The following is a 21972-nucleotide window of genomic DNA, read 5'->3' as shown; positions in this document are numbered from 1 at the left end:
CTTTGCGCAAAGTTTTAATATCTAAACAAAAAATGCGCAATAGTAAATTAGTGTGCAAAGCATTTTTCTTTCTACGGTACAAGAGTACATAGAGAACATTGGAAAATATTCTATCAAAAAAGACAAACAAAAAAAGTCACTGCGCAAAAAATACACAAGAAAAAAAAGGGATAAACTCAATGATACAGAAGTAGTAATTTGATGCCATTGAAATGGCGCTAGCTGAACCAAAGACACTGTGGGAGAGTTATCAGAGTGCAAAGAATGAATGCCCATAGGAAAAAAAATACTGTAGATTCCATACATTTCTGAAGATGGCAATGGGCAACTACTAAACTTTCCACAGCAGCAGCATTATCAGTCTAAACATCATGACTCCAAACCACATTATTACAAGAAAAGACATTTACATTGACTGTATTATTTTAAAGGGGTACTCCCACCCTAGACATCTTATCCCCTATCCAAAGGATAGGGGATAAGATGTCTGATCGCGGGAGTCCCGCCGCTGGGGACCCCCGCAATGTTGCATGCGGCACCCACCTGTTTCTTGTCCGGAAGCGCTGGAGGGTCTCGGTCGCGACCACGGGAACGGAAGTCTGTGACGTCAGGACTCCGCCCCTGTGTGACGTCACGCCCCGTCACCTCAATGCAAGTCTATGGGAAGGGGCGTGACGGACAAGAAACAGGTGGGTGCCGCATGCAACATTGCGGGGGTCCCCAGCGGCGGGGAGGGGATAAGATGTCTAGGGTGGGAGTACCCCTTTAAGAGATGTTCATAATGTGATAAATAAGTCCGGTTATCATAAAGTCTATGGCTGAAATTGATAGAAACAGAATGTGTCGGCAGATAAGAACCATTCAGCCCATCTAGTCTGCCCAATATTATGCATGCGATCAATAGTTCCTGGCCCGATCTTATATGAAGGATAACCTTCTGCTTATCCCTTACATGCTTTAACTCCTTTACTGTATTTGCAGTGACCACTTCTGCAGAAAGGCAATTCCATGCATCCACTACTCTCTCAGTAAAGTAATACTTCCTGATCAGGCGTGATGAGATGACCCGAACTGCCAGTATCAAAATGATCTATGATGCTTTTAGTTGGGGTTCATAAGACCCACAGCCGTAATACAGACACAAATAACCCATCTGGATTATGCTCATGTGAAACTGGTCTACGTAAAAATTGCGCACTATGGTAGTCTATGTGAATCCCAACCGGGGTTCCCCGGAACCAAAAAAATGCCCTTATTGTACCATCATTTTTTTTTTTTTTTTTAAAGACACACTAGGCTAGGGATTGATGTGCCATACATCTTTTGGTGCAATTTCATGACAAATCCCCAATGTGTGAAGTCTACATATGGACATTATACCGAGATGATGAAGACATAAGATTCACAAAGGACGTTCAGGTGACATTGTCGCCTGTCTTAATGTACTCAGTGGCAACTATTGGATGACATCACAGTTTGCAGCATCTCTACCTGACATTTGCATCTGTGACAAACCAATATAAGGCTAGGTTTCCACTTGTTTTTTTTCTGGCAGTTTTTGGAAAACTGCCACTGAAGTTTTTGAGCCAAAGTCAGAAGTGGATCCATAAGGGAAGAGAAGTGTAAGTCCTTCCTTTTTATGCCATATTCCTTTTGAATACACTTCTGGCTTTGGCTCAAAAACTGCAGTGCCAGAAAAAAAAACAAGTTGAATGCTAGCCTAAGGGTTGTCCCATTTCTCCAATGTCCATTAAAGCCACCAGATATATGGAACCACTGAAAAAATATATAGATCCCTCCGACATACTACTGATAGTGACTGGTTACACATTGTAAAGATGGGGCAAAATAAATTCCCATGCAGGTGCACTTACCTGAGTTTCAGATTATCCATAAATTCTGGTAATGTGACAGAGTCCATAAGGACAAAGTCTGCTTTGCCATACTGTAAGCCTTCTTGTAACGCCATGGTGGGACACCACAATCGATTCCGGTTTGCACAATCGCTGGATGTAAAACTGTTTCCACCAACCAGGCAATCAGTGCACAACTACACAAATGCAACACAAATAGGTAATGATGACACAATATAGGACACTGTTGCACCCTGCCTGCAGGAGTACTGACAGTCTCTGTCACACCCAGCCAGTATGAGATTCTTGGTCATCCCAGGTGTATGATCTACAAGTGCACAATGCCGCTGGGATGCAGTCTCTTAGCAGGTGAGGTCTCTTTCCAGAGAATTAAAAACACTTCTTGGAAGACTTACGAAACGTCTTCTAGTATACAAAAAAAAAGACTCTCTGGAATTTCTGGAGGATGGAAGTTTTCGAGTAGTACAGATGGAATGTCTCCTTCATGAAATCTTCCCAGTGCAAGATGGGTGTCTCCTTCATTAAAGGTCTCAGTGCAAGAAGGGGGGTCTCTTACAGGATCAGTGCAGGTAGGAGCTCTCAGGAGAGGGTCACTTCTGAACAGTAAGGTATACGCTGTCTCTTGTGCCTTCCTGGTGGATATTGCTGATCAAACTCCTGTCCATCCATAGACAGTCCAGGAAGAGTGTGTGGGAGAGGTGAGAGGAGGAGAAAGGGGAGGCTGAGAGGTAAGGGAGGGGAAAGGAAGGAGAGGCAGACTGAGTAAGAGGAAAGGTGAGGTAGGGGAGGGCAGATGTGAGAGAGGAGGGAACAGGGTGGGGATAGTATGACAGAGGCTATTCAGATAGAAGGGGGAGGTAAGGGGAGGAAGTGAGGGAGGGCTGGAAAGCAGAGTAGGTTGGGAAGGAAGGAAAAGCAGTGGTAAAGTGGGCAGTGAAAGCGCTCGGAGATGAGAGTTTACAGAAGTACATGGAGCAGCAGGGCGGGGATGACGACAACTTTTGCATAGATGTAAAGATAGGAACAGGTGAGCACAAGTCTTCCTAAGGAGGTGTCAGCCCTGACGTGAGGGATCTGTGCAAATGACTCATTATCACACATTACATTCATTAATATAGCACCAATATATTCTGCAGCGCAGTACAGAGCTTGTCATCACTCCCTTCACATCCTGTTCCCACAATAGAAATTCCAAATGAACCCACTAGTTGCACAAAAAGGAGACATTTGTCAAACCATGGCGCCCAATCAGATTGAGTCTTTCATTTTTCAAAAAAGCCTCTGAAAATTAAAAACTGGTATCTACCTGCAAATGGCGGGCACGCCGGCTGGAACATGCCGCTGCTAGGACTGGTCAGAAATGCGCCATCTCCATAGAGGGTAATTCCTTTTTCCAGCAGATTCTGTCTACAGATTTGACATGGCTTTAGAGCAGTGCTTCCCAAACATGGTGCCTCCAGCTGTTGCAAAACTACAACTCCCGGCATGCCCGGACAGCCGTTGGCTGTCCGGGCATGCCGGGAGTTGCAGTTTTGCAACAGCTGGAGGCACCTTGGTTGGGAAGCACAGCCTTAGCGTGCCCATATAAGTAGACCAAAAACCATATGGAAAAACTGGACTCCTAGCACCTCTGCTGATAAGCTAATGAGCCAGTGCGTCCCATCCAGTGTGCCTCCAGCTGTTGCAAAACTATAACGCCCAGTATGCCAGAAGTTGTAGTTTTGTAACAGATGGAGGCACACTGGGTGAGAAACACTGTTATGAGCATTTATGCAGGCAATGCAGCCTCTTCAGCGTTTACTCCTGGTTATACTTGCATTGCTGTACTGTATATTTTTTTTCCTGTTTAGAGCCAGATGCTGAAACATGTTGTTTTATTTTTCTTTCTAATCTGTTTCTATTTTCTTTTTTGAACCATATCAGTTTTTGTTGCTGGACTGAAGCCACAGCAGACCAAGGTTTTCAGTCCAGTGTAATGAAAAAACTGTGAAACAGCAAAAGAAAAGGCGTTCGCCCCTAGTGCAGACTGTAAGACGATGGGTGAACAGGACAAGGACAGTAGGTGTCTCCTTACCAAATGATGGTGTACTCAGAGCACAACATCTTAAAGGGGTTGTTCTCCACTGCCCTGTCTTCTGGAGCTCCGCTCGCAGCGTCCAGAAGTTTATTATTACTCCGGACGATGTGTGCGGGCTTTCGTGTTCGAGGCCACCCCATCGTGACGTCGGTCGCGTCCCCTTCCCATAGACTTTCGTTGAGGGGGCAGGCATGACATCACAAGGGGGCGGCCTCGAGCACGGAAGCCTGCACACAGCGTCCGGAGTAATAAACTTCCGGAAGACAGGGCAGTGGAGAACAACCCCTTTAAAGGGGTACTCCGGTGAAAAACATACATACATTTTTTTTAAATCAACTGTTTCCAGAAAGTTAAACAGATTTGTAAAAATTACTTCTATTAAAAAATCTTTACTTTCCAGTACTTTTTAGCAGCTGTATGCAACAGAGGAAATTGTTTTCTTTTTGAATTTCTTTTTTGTCTGGTCCACAGTGCTCTCTACTGACACCTGATGCCTGTATCAGGAACTGTCCCGAACAGCATAGGTTTGCTATGGGGATTTTCTCCTGCTCCGGACAGTTCCTGATACAGGCATCAGGTGTCAGCAGAGAGCACTGTGGACAAGACAAAAAAGAAATTCAAAAAGAAAACCATTTCCTCTGTAGCATACAGCTGCTAAAAAGTACTGGAAGGGTAAAGATTTTTTCTAATAGTAGTCATTTACAAATCTGTTTTAACTTTCTAGCAACACTTGATTTAGAAAAAAAAAAGGTTTTCCATCGGAGTACCCCTTTTATAAAACACCGGTTCAGCAGCCGGTTAGTTCCTCTGGGTGGTGCGGGTGCACTTCAGTGACAGCTTGTAGATTCAGCAACATTCATGTCACAAACAAAAAAATGGAACATCTGAAGGTGCCTCTTCCATATATTGTACTGAGGCTGATTTTAGTGAAACATATCAAAAGGGCTTTATTAGTAAAATGCAACACACACCGGTGTTTTAAGCCCATACCGAGCCTTTCGTCAGGCAGGATACAAAGTAACAAACGCCATTGACCTTTCAACAAGATCTATTGAACGTCCTGGAACTGGAACTTAAAGACTCGGTACCCAGGAACAACCTATTGTACAATTCGGTGCATTATGGACTTTTTCCTGGGGTTCATGACGTGGAGGCCATCCAGAAGGCCTGGTGTCTTATAAACTGTTTTAAGGACTGGCCAGGAACCGCCTCATCTTCAACTGCCTGCTTAGAGACTGTTCAATCTTGGACAGCCTAGCTGTTGATAAAGTAGAGGACTAATGCCCCTCCAATTCCTCACCTCCTCACGTGTTTGCTGAGTAGTTTGGCCTTTTGATCCGCCCCTCCCTACCCCCATAGTTCCCACACCCCTCCCTGATCACAGATTGTAATGTAATGGTTGGAGCGGAATGTTAGTGCAGCATGTGGTACAATGTATAGCGTAGGGAACCCGCGATGTATATTGTACCACATGTGATGACGACTGAACGGTTACCAAAGCTCTTTTAATAAACTTTCGCCTAGTGACCAGAATGAAAACTGCAAGAATTCATGATTATTTTAAAACACAGATAGTAAAATACAAAATTAGAAAAAAATAACCAAAGATTCTTTATAAATATGGTTAACAAAAATGTGTTCTTTTGATGACACTTTCCCTTTAAGCACCCCCAGAGGCAGGGCCCAATTAGATGCCTTTTTATGTTTATGTGATGTCCCAGTACAGGTACACGTTCCTGTACTATCTGTAGGCCCTGTCAGGTTGAGTCCCTCAGTGACCTGGGGGCTCCCCTGCAGGGACTCCATTTGTTCTTATGTTAATTTATTAAATGTGGTATGTGTAGCTTTAAGAGCATAGACAGGATCCTTATGTCTTGATAGTATACAGGGCCTGTGGAGGTCTCAAGGACCTGTGTGAGTAAGCCTGTCACATGTTATGCAGTTATATGAGTGGTTGTAACATGTAATCCCAGAGAGCACCAGCTTTAACCTATGACCCACAGTTTGTCCAATGGGCTTTAGTCCAACCTCCCACTATATAAAGGGGTGGCCATCTTTAATTCTCTCTCTTTGAGTTAAGTGCTCATAGCTCTTGTACCATCTAAGTCTTTGCAGAAGCAGCTACCAGAGAAGTCAAGGACAAGTGTTCAGCATCTGGAGTACCACAAAGCTACAACTCTCCAGTTGTCTAAGTCTATGTCTGCTGTCACTGAAGTTAGACAAGTTCTACACATAGTACAAGACAAAGTCAAGTTTATCACAAGTATTGGTCCAGCAAGCTGCGAGGCCCTCTGGGTACTGGTCACCTCTCTGGGAATTCTGGCCATAGCTGTGAAGATAATTACACCTGTCTTCTATTCAGTAAAGCCTCCGTTTATCTGCAACTGGTTGTGGACTCTTGATTCACTACTAGCCCGTGGGATAGCGGAGAATCCGGGGCTTGTGGTGTTCCGGAACCCGAAAAACCACACTGGTGTCACAAACATATAGGGGTTAATACCATCTGACCCCCGGGGTTAATAACATCTGATCCCAACACTCATCACCGCAACACCCATGGCCCTGCCACTCACCACGGTGGCACACCACATATTTTGGCGTCCCACGAACAGGATACGGGTGAGTGCTTTAACCATTCAGTCACCAAGTCAAGTCCGGCCACCCATCTACAGTATGCGGGTATGTGCAAGTTGCCGCAAGTCCTACCCCCCCCCCCCCCCCCCAAGTCTGAACTGTGTCAAATTGAAAGTCTCATGTCTTTACAAAATAGTGTGTGCCAGCAAAGTGTACGGGACTGTGTCATTGAAATAAGTTAAAGTGCTGGCACTGAAGAAATAGTGGGGGAGGTGAAGTTAACAGTATTGTCAGTAGCAAGAAAGTTTACAAAAAGTGGATTTACAATGTGCAAGATAAGAACAGAAATTATGTTGCGTGCCAGAATGTTGTACCTGAAAGTGTTAAAGATCCACTGGGAAAGCGCGCCAAAGATTCCCGCCAAGGCCAGCATCCTGCCCCCGGGCGTGGAAACAATGTTGTGGTGTCCAGCCCCAAGTGGAACTTGAGAGGTCCGCCCCCTGTTGCCAGGAAGGGGGGGAGGGGGGGGGGGGATGAAGAGGATTCACCGCTGTGCCACTTCCGGTCCCAGGCCCCGTTGATGACATTCTTCCGGCTGGCAGCCATCTTGTTGGAGACCAATATTAAAGGCAAGGCAGAGTTTGACCACTTCAGTCCACAGGAAGTACTGGCGAAGAGCAGCAAGATAGCGGTGCTGCCTCCTTAAAAAATTACACCATCCAAGGCAAAAAGACTGTCCTTGCCTCCCCTCAACAAGTCTGTCAGGTTCACTGAAAAGTGGTGGAGGCTCTGACCTGAGATTTCAGGCAGCATTGGCCAAAATGTTTTGAGGGCCTGCCACAACATATGCCCCCTACAGACTGTATACTTCAAAAGAATCATATTAATCACCCTGGGGGACCTGACCTGGCCCACTCCAGCAGCCACAGAGCTGAGACTGGGTCTACTGCTTGCAAGGGGCCAACTATGGCCCCACTCCACCTGTCCAAGTCAACAGGACCCATTGGTCTCCTCCCTCCAAGTGTTGAAGGAGCAATGGATCTCAAGCATCAGTCGTTCCAGTCAAGGTTCAGATGGGCCCAGGCCTACTCCTAGGGGCGTGGAGGTTTGGCCTGATCATCGGGCACAAACTAATGTACTCAGGCCTACTCCAACTGTCAAGGAGGTTTGGCCTAACCAACGGGTACCCACGAAAGTGCCTGGGCCTACTCCATTTGTCACAGAGGTTTGGCCTGAAGAGCAGGCATTAACAAGTGATCCCTCTGTGGCGCAAGCCGCAGCAGTGCAGGTGGTGGTTACAATTAATCCAGTCTGTCCCACATGTCCTGGGACACCCATATTGACCCCATGCAAGGGGCCCAGTCTCGCAACCCTAGGTACATCTCACAGCCTAGGGCCCCACCTGGTAGGCGAGACTGGGAAAGAAGATTGCCTGAGAGAAAGAAGGCTGTATAATTCACTATGTGTACAGAAAAAATACCAGACTTGGTCGTCGAGACTGACTGTCATGCAGTAGCACCTTTTTGTTGTTTCAAGTTTTCAGCAACAGTTCAAGATATGTGGCTGACAAGACTTTGTCAAGAAAAGTTCTTCAAATTGCAACCAATCTCGTAAGTAATGTGGCCGGCATAAGCCGAGAGACTCCTTGCTTTTAGGAAATTCTATTAAGCTGCATACCAGTCTTCTCAGGTTAGGGGACACTGAGTTGGTTGAAAGATGAACTCCTTATGTACATGAACTACTGAGCAGTACATGAACTATAAAGTAATATATTTTGGTTTGGTGTAAAGAGGGTCAAGGAGGTATACTGAGTTGTTGTAGTTCAAATGTGACCGTTATGTCTTGTATTGTTTATGTCAATAATAAGTAAAAATGTATAAAGTTCTTGTACACCAAAAGTCATTGTGTACCGTAATGTATGATGTTTGGTTGTCTCTTTACAGGGGTTTATCCTGACACGGTCGGGAGGAGAACATATTACCCCCATCACCAGCATCTAGTACAAACAAATGTAAATAGTATGTGTAAGTATACTACAGTATACATAGTCCAGTATACACAAGTCAAGTTTACTTCAGTCACATAAAGTAGAGCTGTATCATTCACATTACACAGTCTACTAACAGTAACATGTCTAATGTATCTAATGTTACAAGTAACAAGAACGGTGTGTTCTTCAGGGTGGGCTGTGTAGGCAGATAGGCTAAACGCATTTCGGGGTATCCCCTTCCTTTTTTTTTATGATTATAATTTTTATTATATTTTATATCAATTTTTCCACACCACATTTGCACTCACTTTACCTAGCCCACATTTGCACAGAAATTCATTTCATCACTTATATATACCCAGAGGTCTGTCTGTATTCCTGAAGCTAACCTAAAGCATGTAAACAGTAAAGGGTAACATGAATGTCAAATTGTTGTTATCCATATTAATTGTCTAGCATAGAAATGTCTAGCATAAACTAAAAATAGTGTTCTGGGGAGATTTGTTTTATGCCAAGGGATCCCAGTAGCCAAGGCATTGGGCAGAGAGCCTCCGGCAACCCAATCCGCAACTATAAGTCTAATGTGATAAGTCTAGTCATGTATACAATGTCTAGTAAATATTGTCTAGTACATAGTCTAGTCATGTACAGTATATCACATGCATAGTATGTCACAGGTAGAGATGAGCGAACTTACAGTAAATTTGATTCGTCACGAACTTCTCTGCTCGGCAGTTGATGACTTATCCTGCGTCAAATTAGTTCAGCTTTCAGGTGCTCCGGTGGCTGGAAAAGGTGGATACAGTCATAGGAAAGAGTCTCCTAGGACTGTATCCACATTCTCCAGCCCACCAGAGCACCTGAAAGCTGAACTCATTTATGCAGGAAAAGTCATCAACTGCCGAGCCGAGAAGTTCGTGACTAATCAAATTTACTGTAAATTCGCTCATCTCTAGTCACAGGCATAGTGAAAAATGTCATGTTATGTATAGTAAACAGTTATGCAAGTCAGTAAATGCTTAGTCAAAAGTGTCAGTTGTGTATAGTTTACTATAATATGCATAGTCCAGTTATAAAGTGCATAGAAAAGGTCCTTACAAGTAAATGTATATGTAAGTATGTACAAGTTATCTATAAACAACAAACCTGTTCATAGTCCCATTCATGAATCCTGTTCGCAATCCTGTTCAACTACAAAAGAGTGTATAGACTATAATACAAGGACCCTAATGTTATCTGTTGTTTCATCAGGCTGAAATGGATGTTTGTGCATAAAATGCCTCAGGACTGCATATGGCCCCAAGGCCACTTTGTTCCTCAAACCTGACAGAACCTTATGTTGAGGACGACTTATGTTAAGCGAGGGGGTTTGATGTCCTAGTACAGGTACACGTTCCTGTACTACCTGTAGGCCCTGTCAGGTTGAGTCCCTCCCCTAGAGGGACTCCCCTTGTTCTTATGTTAATTTATTAAATGTGGTATGTGTAGCTTTAAGAGCTTAGACAGGATCCTTATGTCTTGATAGTATACAGGGCCTGTGGAGGTCTCAAGGACCTGTGTGAGTAAGCCTGTCACATGTTATGTTATGCAGTTATATGATTGGTTGTAACATGTACAGCCAGAGAGCACCAGCTTTAACCTATGACCCACAGCTTGACCAATGGGCTTTAGTCCAGCCCCCTCACTATATAAAGGGGTGGCCATCTTTAATTCTCTCTCTTTGAGTTAAGTGCTTATAGCTCTTGTACCATCTAAATCTTTGCTGAAGCAGCTACCAGAGATCTCAGGACAAGTGTTCAGCATCTGGAGTACCACAACGCTACAACTCTCCAGTAAGTCTACAAGTCTATGTCTGCTGTCCCTGAAGTTAGTCAAGTCCTGCACATAGTACAAGTCAAGTCTAAAGTACAAGACAAAGTCAAGTTTATTACAAGTATTGGGCCAGCAAGCAGCGAGGTCCTCGAGGTACTTGTCACCTCTCTGGGAAATCTGGCCATACCTGTTGAGATAATTACACCTGTCTTCTATTCAGTAAAGCCTCCGTTTACCCTCAACTGGTTGTGGACTCTTTATTCACTACTAGCCCGTGGGATAGCAGAGAATCCGGGCGTGTGGTGCTCCGGAACCCGAAAACCACACTGGCATCATGAACACATAAGGGTTAATACCATCCGACCCCCGGGGTTAATAACATCTGATCCCAACACTCATCACCGCAACACCCGTGGCCCCGCCACTCACCACGGTGGCACACCACATGTACACCAATAAGCATATTACAATGAGAAATGAACCGCTCACACCTGTGCACGGATAGGCGGACAGCATTCCCGCTGGTATTCAGTATCCAATACAAGAACAAGCACCCAGCAGTGCAGTGAATCAGGAACTTCTTTATTCTTTCTAGTGCAGTAAAAACGGCAGAGCAGAAAGACGCCCGGCATTATACACCAATAGGCAAATTACACTGCAGTAGAACACAGGACGTCTACAGTGTTCTGTATCCTCAATAAAGATAACACAAGGTCAAGTCCCCACAAAAAAACACCTTTCTATCCACTGTAATGTTTGTTATAAAAACACAATATAAAAAATAATAATAATTAAAAAAAAACAGCAGAGTTGTGTAAGAAAACCTCGCTTCTCAATAATGGAATTGGAATGGAGGTCTGTCTCGGTCACGTGGCACAGCGCTGGGAGAGAATGCTCTTACGCTATGTTCACACGGCAGAATTTCCCTTGGAATTCTGCATGGAGATTCCTCTGCAGCAGAGTCCCGTTGAATTTAAAGGGGTACTCCGGTGAAAACCTTTTTTCTTTTAAATCAACTGGCTCCGGAAAGTTAAACAGATTTTTACATTACTTCTATTAAAAAATCTTAATCCTTCCTGTACTTATTAGCTGCTGAATACTACAGAGGAAATTCTTTTCTTTTTGGAATGCTCTCTAATGACATCACGAGCACAGTTCTCTCTGCTGACGTTATTATAATAATAATAATGTCTTTATTGTTGTCCTTAGTGGGATTTGAACCCAAGGCCCCAGCACTACAAGGCAGCAGTGCTAACCACTGAGCCACCATGCTGCACTTAGCATACATCTGCTATGCACGTTTGCTAAAATGGACAGAGATGTCAGCAGAGAGCACTGTGTTCGTGATGTCATCAGTGTTCCAAAAAGAAAGGAATTTCCTTTGTAGCATTCAGCAGCTAATAAGTACTGGAAGGATTAAGATTTTTTAATAGAAGTAATTTACAAATATGTTTAACTTTCTGGCACCAGTTAATTTAAAAGAAAAAAGATTTTCATCGGAGTACCCCTTTAACAGGATTCTGCTGAGGTGCGTTGTTGTGCTGATGATGTTTCTGGCATGGAAATTCTGATTTCCATGTCCACTGAGAGGATGAACCTGTTCTTCATTCTTTCTGCGGACTCCACACGGAATGCATAGCCATCTATGAGACACCGCACTCCTGTACAGTCCTACCGCCGGCATGTTATGCCAGCGTCTACAGTCTCCGGAATGAAATTCCGTAGTGTGAACATAGCCTTAGTCTGCACTTCTACCAGCTCATTCTAGTGATTGTCCAGTGTCTAAATACCCAGACCCTGAGTTTTCTTAAGGTTAAAGTTCCCATTTAAGAGGTGTCACCATTTATGCCTGACCCTTGATTCCCCTTCCGTCCAGTATTGTCATCTGTTGATGTAATACTAGGTTTCACTTTACCTGTGTCTCTTGTAATATTATTTTCCAGTAAGTGAATGAAGAAAAATCAGCAGTATAAATCTGCCAACAATTGAAACCACATAGGTAACATGCCAAGGTGACAACAATAAAGGACATTGTAAACATTGCAAATGCAACACTCATAAAGTCGTCTGGGTGGAAAATTTCTACCTAAGATCACAAAACCAAATCATATTATTTATTACACTAGTGTGCATAGTCCTGCCTATGATGCATTCACACATAATGGATAAATCTGACACAAAATCCACAGGTCTTACATACAGATTTAGGTGACGTCACCCTTACAGCTTTTGTGATAACTTGGCAGAGTTGTAGATTGAAGTTATTGGCCCCTATGCAATCTCTGCCCCAGGTCCCATTGCTGTTATTGGACACTTAAAGGGTACCTCTCATCAAATAAACTTTTGATATATTTTAGATTAATGAATGTTGAATAACTTTCCAATAGCATGTTAATGAAAAATATGCTTCTTTCTATTGTATTTTTCCCGATCAGTCCTGTCAGCAAGCATTTCTGACTCATGCTGGAGTCCTAAACACTCAGAGCTGCCAGCCTGCTTTGTTCACAGCCAAACAGGCTGTGAACAAAGCAGGCTGGCAGCTCTGAGTGTTCTCCTTTGTGAACAAAGCAGACTGGCAGCTCGTAGTGTTTAGGACTCCAGCATGAGTCTGAAATGCTTGCTGCCAGGACTGGTAGGGAGACCCCTAGTGGTCATTTCTTCAAAGTGGAAAATTAAATAGAAAGAAGCATATTTTTTAATAACATGCAATTGTAAAATTATTCTGCATACATTAATCTATAATAGATCAAAAGTTTTTTTGATGAGAGGTACCCTTTAAGTCTGGCAGTGGTGGCCCTAATAAAATGGCAGTCTCTTTTGTCCCTTTGTACGCTGCTGGTGTTGTGTCAAATCAGTGGCTTATGTAACTCCTATTCCTTTTAATGGAGAGTGATACAGTAGAGGGACTGTTACAGTAAATACTAAACCTGCATAAAACGTACTGGTGCATATTTCTGCTTTCCATATGTATGTCCCATGCACTATATACAATAGATAGTGTGTGTATATATAACAGATGTTTTAACCCCTTAAGGACTCAGCTCATTTTGGCCTTAAGGACTCAGACAATTTAATTTTTACGTTTTCATTTTTTCCTCCTCGCCTTCTAAAAATCATAACTCTTTTATATTTTCCTCCACAGACTAGTATGAGGGCTTGTTTTTTGCGCGACCAGTTGTCCTTTGTAATGACATAACTCATTATATCATAAAATGTATGGCACAACCAAAAAACACTATTTTTGTGGGGAAATTAAAATGAAAAACGCAATTTTGCTAATTTTGGAAGGTTTCATTTTCACGCCGTACAATTTATGGTAAAAATGACGTGTGTTCTTTATTCTGAGGGTCAATACGATTAAAATGTTACCCATTATTACATACTTTCATATTATTGTTGCGCTTAAAAAAAATCACAAACTTTTTAACCAAATTAGTACATTTATAATCCCTTTATTTTGATGACCTCTAACTTTTTTATTTTTCTGTATAAGCGGCAGTATGGGGGCTCATTTTTTGCGCCATGATCTGTACTTTTTTTTGATACCACATTTGCATATTAAAAAACTTTTAATTAATTTTTAATATTTTTTTTTTAATAAAATGTATTAAAAAAGTAGGAATTTTGGACTTTTTTTTTTTCGTTCACGCCGTTCACCGTACGGGATCATTAACATTTTATTTTAATAGTTCGGACATTTACGCACGCGGCGATACCAAATATGTCTATAAAAAAAAATTTACGCTTTTTGGGGGTAAAATAGGAAAAAACGGACGTTTTACTTTTTTATTGGGGGAGGGGATTTTTCACTTTTTTTTTACTTTTACATTTTTTTACATTTTTTTTACACTTGAATAGTCCCCATAGGGGACTATTCCTAGCAATACCATGATTGCTAATACTGATCTGTTCTATGTATAGGACATAGAACAGATCAGTGTTATCGGTCATCTTCTGCTCTGGTCTGCTCGATCACAGACCAGAGCAGGAGACGCCGGGAGCCGGACGGAGGAAGGAGAGGGGACCTCCGTGCGGCGTTATGAATGATCAGATCCCCGCAGCAGCGCTGTGGGCGATCCGATCATTCATTCAAATCGCGCACTGCCGCAGATGCCGGGATCTGTATTGATCCCGGCACCTGAGGGGTTAATGGCGGACGCCCGCGAGATCGCGGTCGTCAGCCATTGCCGTCAGGTCCCTGGCTGCGATCAGCAGCCGGGATCAGCCGCGCATGACACGGGCATCGCTCCGATGCCCGCGGTTATGCACAGGACGTAAATGTACGTCCTGGTGCGTTAAGTACCACCTCACCAGGACGTACATTTACGTCCTGCGTCATTAAGGGATTAAGGCAGAGGTGTCAAACTGTGGCCCTCCAGATGTTGCTAAACTTCAACTCCCAGCATGCCCGGACAGCCAACGGCTGTCCGGGCATGCTGGGGGTTGAAGTTTTGCAACATCTGGAGGGCCACAGTTTGACACCACTGTTTTAAGGGTTGTCCAAAGACCCAGATTATATGCTTTGACTGTTGCTTAGAGGGGTGACGTTGGCGGTGCTTGGGTAGCCAATTACACTCTAGGAGAATGTTCTGGAAATCTTAATGATCTGACACATTTATGGCATTTATGGGGGGCTTCAGTTTTTTTTTCTGTTGTTCTAAAATGCGGTCTTGTGCCATTCGCTACTGTAATAGCTGCAGATATGATAGTTGTTTGTGACTCCTATATATTCACGATGTAGGACATCCCATGTGACCATCTGGTATTGGTTGAATTCTAACTTGCTACTTGTTGAGCGGTGTGCCCCTGGGGACCCCATGGGGGAGATTTATCAAAACCTGTGCAGTGGAAATGTGGTGCAGTTGCCCATAGCAACCAATCAGGTCGCTTCTTTCATTTTTAAGAGGCCTTGTTAAAAATGAAAGCAGCAAACTGGTTGCTATGGGTAACTGGGCAACTTTTCCTCTGGACAGGTTTTGATAAATCTCCCCCCATGAGTATACATAAAATTTTTTGGAAGAAATGCACAACCATTGGTTGGTTGGTTCAACTTTTTTGTCTTTATTATTTGTCTTTCGAGCAATAGCCTTGTACTCAGTTTGATATATGCTTCAATGTTTTTATGTCCTGTTTTATAAAAAGTTTGCAATAAAAAATGATTTGATCAAAAATATACAAAACACTATGGGTGGAATTCATCATTGGTATTATCCATTTTTTTTCTGTTTTGAAATGTCGCAAATGTTTGCACAACGCGTTCCGCTCCCCTTCTATAACTCCTGAGCCTGGCTAAGAGTGACTCAGTCCCGCAGGCTATCTGCCGCAGGGACCCGTGTCTAATGCCGGACATTACCGATCACGGTGATACCAGGCATTAACCCCTTAAACGCGGCAATCAAAGTTGATTGCCAGGTCTAAAGTGAAAGTAAAAGTATCCCGGCAGTAAAACTAAAAGTATCCCTACCTGCCTCCAGCAGCATTGAACAGTGTATGCAAGCTAATGATTGCATGTAATAGTCCCCTATGGGGACAAAAAAATGGGTAAAAAAAAGTTAATAAATGTGATTTAACCCCTTCCCTAATAAAAGTTTGAATTACCCCCCTTTTCCCATTAATAAAAAAATATATTATATATATAAAAAGCAAAAATAAACATAGACCGATATGGTATTGTTGTGCATAAATGTCCAAACTACAGTGGTCCCTCAACATACGATGGTAATTCGTTCCAAACGAGCCATCGTTTGTCGAATCCATCGTATGTTGAGGGTTTCGTGCAATGTAAAGTATAGGAAGCTGTACTCACCTGTCCCCGCCGCTCGAGATGGTGTCCCCGGGCCTCCGCTGGGCTCTCCGCTGTCTTCTCCGGTCCTCCGCTGTCTTCTCCGGTCCTCCGCTGTCTTCTCCGGTCCTCCGCTGTCTTCTCCGGTCCTCTGCTGTCTTCTCCGGTCCTCTGCTGTCTTCTCCGGCCCTCCGCTGTCTTCTCCGGTCCTCCGCTGTCTTCTCCGGTCCTCCGCTGTCTTCTCCGGTCCTCCGCTGTCTTCTCCGGTCCTCTTCTGTCTTCTCCGGTCCTCTTCTGTCTTCCGCAAGGCCTTACTGGGCCTGCGTAGCGACGTCATTACGCCGCTGCATACGCCATTCCTAGTGGATGGCGTGCGCAGCAGCGTATTGACGTCATCGGAGAGGGCCGAGGAGACACCGGAAGACCAGCGCTGGACCCGGAGGGCACCCCGGAGCATCGTGGAGGGGTAAGTAATACTTACCGCACCACACGGGGAACATTAAGCTGCTATCCGGCAGCAGCTTAAGCATTTGGCGCTGCCGGATAGCACCTAATGCGATGGCCCCGACATAAAAAAGCATTGTATGTCGATGCTGACATCGACATGCGATGGCCTCTGAGAGGCCATCGAATGTCGATTTCATCATATGTCGGGGCCATCGTAGGTCGGGGGTCACTGTATAATAATATAATGTTAATTAAACTACACGATCAATGGCGTAAAAAACAATTCTAAAGTCTAAAATTGTGTGTTTTTGGTCACTTTGCATACCCTAAAAAAATGTATAAAAAGCAATCAAAAAGTCCCATAAAAAAAAAAAAACTTTAAACCACGGAGCAAAAAATTTGCCCTCATATAGCCCCGTATACAGAAAAATAAAGGACAATTTTAAACATTCAAATTTTCGTACAAAAAGTTATACTTTTTTTAAAACATGTAAAACAAAATCAAACCTATATAAGTTGGATATGCTTTTAATCGTATGGACCTACAGAATAAATATAAGGTGTCATTTTTACCAAAAATGCACTGTGTTTTATTTTTCAATTTTGCCTCACAAATATATTTTTCTGGTTTCGCTATAAATTTGGTGATGAAATGATTGATATATCATTGATGGCCCAAAAAACAAGCCCTCATATGGGTCTGTAGGTGGAAAATTTAAATTATGATTTTTAGAAGGAGAGAAGGAAAAAACGAAAGTGCAAAAATTAAATGGCTCCTTCCTCAAAGGGTTAAGAATATGCACCTCTTTGATAAATATGGGGGAGACGTACACATGATGTACACCCAGGCAAACGGGGGTAAAAAGAACTTGATTAAGACAGTCAATGATAAATTCCCCCTATTTGTGAATCCAAACTAAAAGAAAGACGGTGGTTCCCTTATAAAAGCATCATCGCTTTGAGAACATTTTCATTGCAAATTATTAACCACTAGAGAGTGCTAGTTTACTACTGAACAAATCTAAAAAATGACGACCAAACACATTAGTGATAGTTTTTATACAAGTTGAGGCCATATTTTTATGTACTACGGATATGGTATATGGTCCTGTCCAAGATATAAAACAAGCCCCCTATCTTCCCTATTGTCTATGAAAAAATATTTTAAAACACAGGACAAGAAAAATAAGAGCCTTTTAGTCCAATCAGAACGAAAGGAGGAAATATTATCACCATACATATTACCATTATACTGTTACTGACCAAATCCTGTATACTGAGACCAATATTCCCATATTACCAATAGTACTAGTATACAGAGAGGAATGTTATCCCCTTACACATTACGATCATACGGTTATGGACCAAATCCTGTATACTGAGACTAATATTACCAATTATACCAGTATACAATGATAAATAATATCACCATGCAAATCACCATCATATTGTTAATGACCAAATCCTGTGTAGTGTATACTGAGACCAATATTACCAATAATACCAGTATACAAGTGATAATAATACCGCCACACCATGTCCACTATCATTATTACCACACAGTGACTGTATAAAAACCACTGAACATAGACCAATATTCCCCCCCATCCAAATCCTATATAGTGGTTACCCCAGTCCTGTACAGGTGCTGCAGACTTTATAAGTGATTATAGTGCAATTACATCTACAGACTAACAGGAGGAGTCTTCTCGTTGTTCTCATTCCTTTTCTTCTCTGTCTTGCTCAGACATCATTAAGTCTTCTTCCAACCATGACTTGTTTCCACAGAATCTGCCACACTTTTTTCAGGACATTCCTCTTCTGTTCCCCTCAGTGCACCAAATAACACCCCAAGTAATGCTCCCAGGTCAGTAATACCCTCAGTAGGTAGGAAGTATGTAATGCCCCCAGTAGGTAGGAAGGTGATGTGCCCAGTAGATAATGTCCCCAGGTAGGAGATAAGTAATGCCCCCAGTAGGTAGGTAGTAGGTAATGCGCCCAGTAAGTAGTGCCCTCAGTAGGTAGGTAGTGCCCCTAGGTAGGTAATGCCCCAGTAGACAATGCCCCCCAGGAAAGTAATGCCCCCAGTATAACAGTGTAAGTCTGCTCTCTTGTACAAACATTACATACGCTATGTGCACAATGTACATACAGGAACAGGAGACTGCTATAGCCGGTACGTACATTATGTGCGCAATTTGTGTACGTACAGAAGCAGGAAACAGTTGTTCATACAGCGGTCTTCCTCTGTGCTGGGTCTGTTTTTTTGTGTGTGTCATGTGATGTGACAGAGCTGCACTCCTGATGACAGGATAAAGGAGCCAGTGCAGCACCAACGCTGCACACTCCTGCAGGATTATTCAGGGCTGGAGTCCTGCAGGACTGACCCTAGAATTAGTTTTACCCCTCCCTCCACCTCCTCCCCCAGCCGGACCAACTAGATGCTGAAGGTGAAGGACCTTTTGATGATGTCACCATCATGTGACCAGTTACATGTTGGGGGCGCAGTTTCACCATGCAAGATAGGAGAGACAGTTGCTGAAGGACCTTTGGTGATGCTGTGGAGGAGGCGGAGCTGTAGTGGATGTCACATGATTCCTGAAAAGCCACTGCTGCTGTTCTGTGTGTGAAGAAATCTGCACCTTATTGTCACCACAGTATTAAGGTAATTGCATGAGGAGGAGGTTTGTTACAGTGTGTCACCCCAGTATTAAGGTAATTACATAAGGAGGGGGGTTGTTACAGTGTGTCACCCCAGTAGTAAGGAGATTACACGAGGAGGGGATTTGTTACAGTGTGTCACCCCAGTAGTAAGGAGATTACATGAGGAGGAGGTTTGTTACAGTGTGTCACCCCAGTAGTAAGGAGATTACATGAGGAGGGGGTTTGTTACAGTGTGTCACTCCAGTATTAAGGTAATTACATAAGGAGGAGGCTTGTTACAGTGTGTCACCCCAGTAGTAAGGAGATTACACGAGGAGGGGTTTGTTACAGTGTGTCACCCCAGTAGTAAGGAAATTACACGAGGAGGGGGTTTGTTACAGTGTGTCACCCCAGTAGTAAGGTAATTACACGAGGAAGAGGTTTGTTACAGTGTGTCACCACAGTAGTAAGGTAATTACATAAGGAGGAGGTTTGCTACAGTGTGTCACCCCAGTAGTAAGGAGATTACATGGGGAGGAGGTTTGTTACAGTGTGTCACCCCAGTAGTAAGGAGATTACATGAGGAGGGGGTTTGTTACAGTGTGTCACCCCAGTAGTAAGGAGATTACATGAGGAGGAGGTTTGTTACAGTGTGTCACCCCAGTAGTAAGGAGATTACATGAGGAGGGGGTTTGTTACAGTGTGTCACTCCAGTATTAAGGTAATTACATAAGGAGGAGGCTTGTTACAGTGTGTCACCCCAGTAGTAAGGAGATTACACGAGGAGGGGTTTGTTACAGTGTGTCACCCCAGTAGTAAGGAGATTACACGAGGAGGGGGTTTGTTACAGTGTGTCACCCCAGTAGTAAGGTAATTACACGAGGAAGAGGTTTGTTACAGTGTGTCACCACAGTAGTAAGGTAATTACATAAGGAGGAGGTTTGCTACAGTGTGTCACCCCAGTAGTAAGGAGATTACATGGGGAGGAGGTTTGTTACAGTGTGTCACCCCAGTAGTAAGGAGATTACATGAGGAGGGGGTTTGTTACAGTGTGTCACCCCAGTAGTAAGGAGATTACATGAGGAGGGGGTTTGTTACAGTGTGTCCCCCTTAGGAGTCAGGTGATTACCTGAGGAGGTGGTTTGTTAGTGTCACCCCAGTAGTAGGGTAATTAGTACAGTTACTAGAAGTAACTGGTCACTGAATGGTCGTTTACCTTCACCATCTAGTCGGCAGGTTGGGGGAGGAGCGGATACTTCTAGGGTCGGTCCTGCAGGACTGGAGCCCTGAATAATCTTTAAGGAGCGTGCAGAGACAGTGCAGCGCTCCTCTGTCCGGCTGTCAGGATTAGCATTGTCACATCACATTCACTGTAATAATTGCTGTGTATGTGATGTGACAGTGCTGCGCTCCTATTGGCCAGAGAGAGAAGCCATTATTGAAAGAGCTTTATTGATCGTTCAGTCATTACAAGCCATACAATTAATTACAATCACACAGGTTCCCAAGCTATACATCACACAGCACGCTACTCTAACACTCGTAAATCGAATGCTGAAAGCGGGTGGCATGGGAGACTATGGGGGTAGGGAGAGGGCAGATCACAGGGCCAAACTACTGGGAAATAACTTCAGGGGCACATGGGGAAGCCGAGGGGTCTTCACTCCTCTTCTTCATCAACATCTGGGCTGTCCAATAAGGCATAGTCTCTAGCAGGCTGCGAATGAACCTGCAGCAGTCCTGGATGGACATGTTCTCCATGTTGAGGGCGAGGCGGTTTCTGGCAAACCAAACAGCATCCTTAAAACAGTTCATAAGGCGCCAGGCCTCCTGGATGGCCTCCACGTTGTGGGTCCTAGGGAAAAGACTGTAAAGCACCGATAAAGAAGCCAGCTCAACCAGCCAGATAGAGAAGCCAGCGCAGCGCTGCCAGCTTCACACACAAACCTGTGGCCAAAGGGCGTTGCCCTCATCAAGGGGGCGCTCTAGGCAGCGGCCTACTTTGCCTATGGTTAGAGCCGGCCCTGTGCACATGCTATGGTTGCTGCCATATGTGTTGGGTAGTTTGGATTGTAGGGGGTGCTGCTTTGTCTATAGTAGTCTTAAGGGTTTCATGATAATGTTCAGCTTCTAGATTGGGTCAGGAGAGGGAAGAGATTGGGGACAGTGTAGACTGTAGAGAGTATATAAGTTGTTGGGTATTTATAGCACATAGGTTTCTGCAGGTGTATGAAGTTGGAGGGTTCCGAAGAGGATGAGAGTTTGTGATAGAGAGGGAGAGGTGGTTGTAGTCAGAGAGCTAGGAAGGAGAGTTATTAAAGATAGAGGCCGAGCAAAGAAGAAGACCAGCACCAGTGTATTCTCATCCTTGTGTGTGGAAGAGTCAGTAAGCTGTGAAAGGCCAAAGGAGGAGGTAAAGGTTGAAGTCTAGAGGCAAATGAAGAGGTTGGGGTCTTCTAGGACCCCTCCTCACTATGACCTCAGACTGCTTCCTCTTTAGTCAGAACAAAGAAGGAGGGTGAGGTTCTGGGAAGAGATTACAAAGCCATCTGAAAGGAAGACCTATTGTTTACAAGGCTGCTTAGAATGTGTGAGGTGGAGCTTTTACATAAAAAGTAACTGTCCTTGTGTATATATGTGTGGGTATGTATGTTATATATGTGTGGGTATGTATGTTATATATGTGTGGGTATGTATGTTACAGTATATAGGTGTGTATGTATGTTATATATATGTGTGTGTATGCATGTTATATATGTGTATGCATGTTATA

At 43.7% G+C, this 21972-nt stretch overlaps 1 protein-coding gene across 2 annotated transcripts in view; it reads right to left on the bottom strand.

The window, feature by feature from the left end:
- The window catches only part of MYO1D (myosin ID), a 141028-nt gene extending 120474 nt beyond the window's left edge, over positions 1–20554 (bottom strand). The window contains exon 1 of one of the 2 annotated variants that reach the window (XM_056548861.1): positions 20416–20554. Coding sequence is in view for 1 of the 2 variants with exons in the window: in XM_056548860.1 (XP_056404835.1) it covers positions 1875–1969 (95 nt within the window). In the remaining variant the exon portion in view is untranslated. Of the gene's footprint in view, positions 1–1874; positions 2607–20415 lie in introns of those variants that run through there. The other variant, XM_056548860.1, reaches the window with a different exon arrangement.
- Positions 20555–21972: the final 1418 nt, after the last annotated feature.

The sequence above is a fragment of the Hyla sarda genome, chromosome 12 (genome assembly GCF_029499605.1).
Source record: "Hyla sarda isolate aHylSar1 chromosome 12, aHylSar1.hap1, whole genome shotgun sequence".
Classification (NCBI taxonomy): Eukaryota; Metazoa; Chordata; class Amphibia; order Anura; family Hylidae; genus Hyla; species Hyla sarda.
The sequence above is the reverse complement of the archived record's forward strand: the minus strand, read 5'-3'. Positions and strand labels throughout refer to the sequence as shown.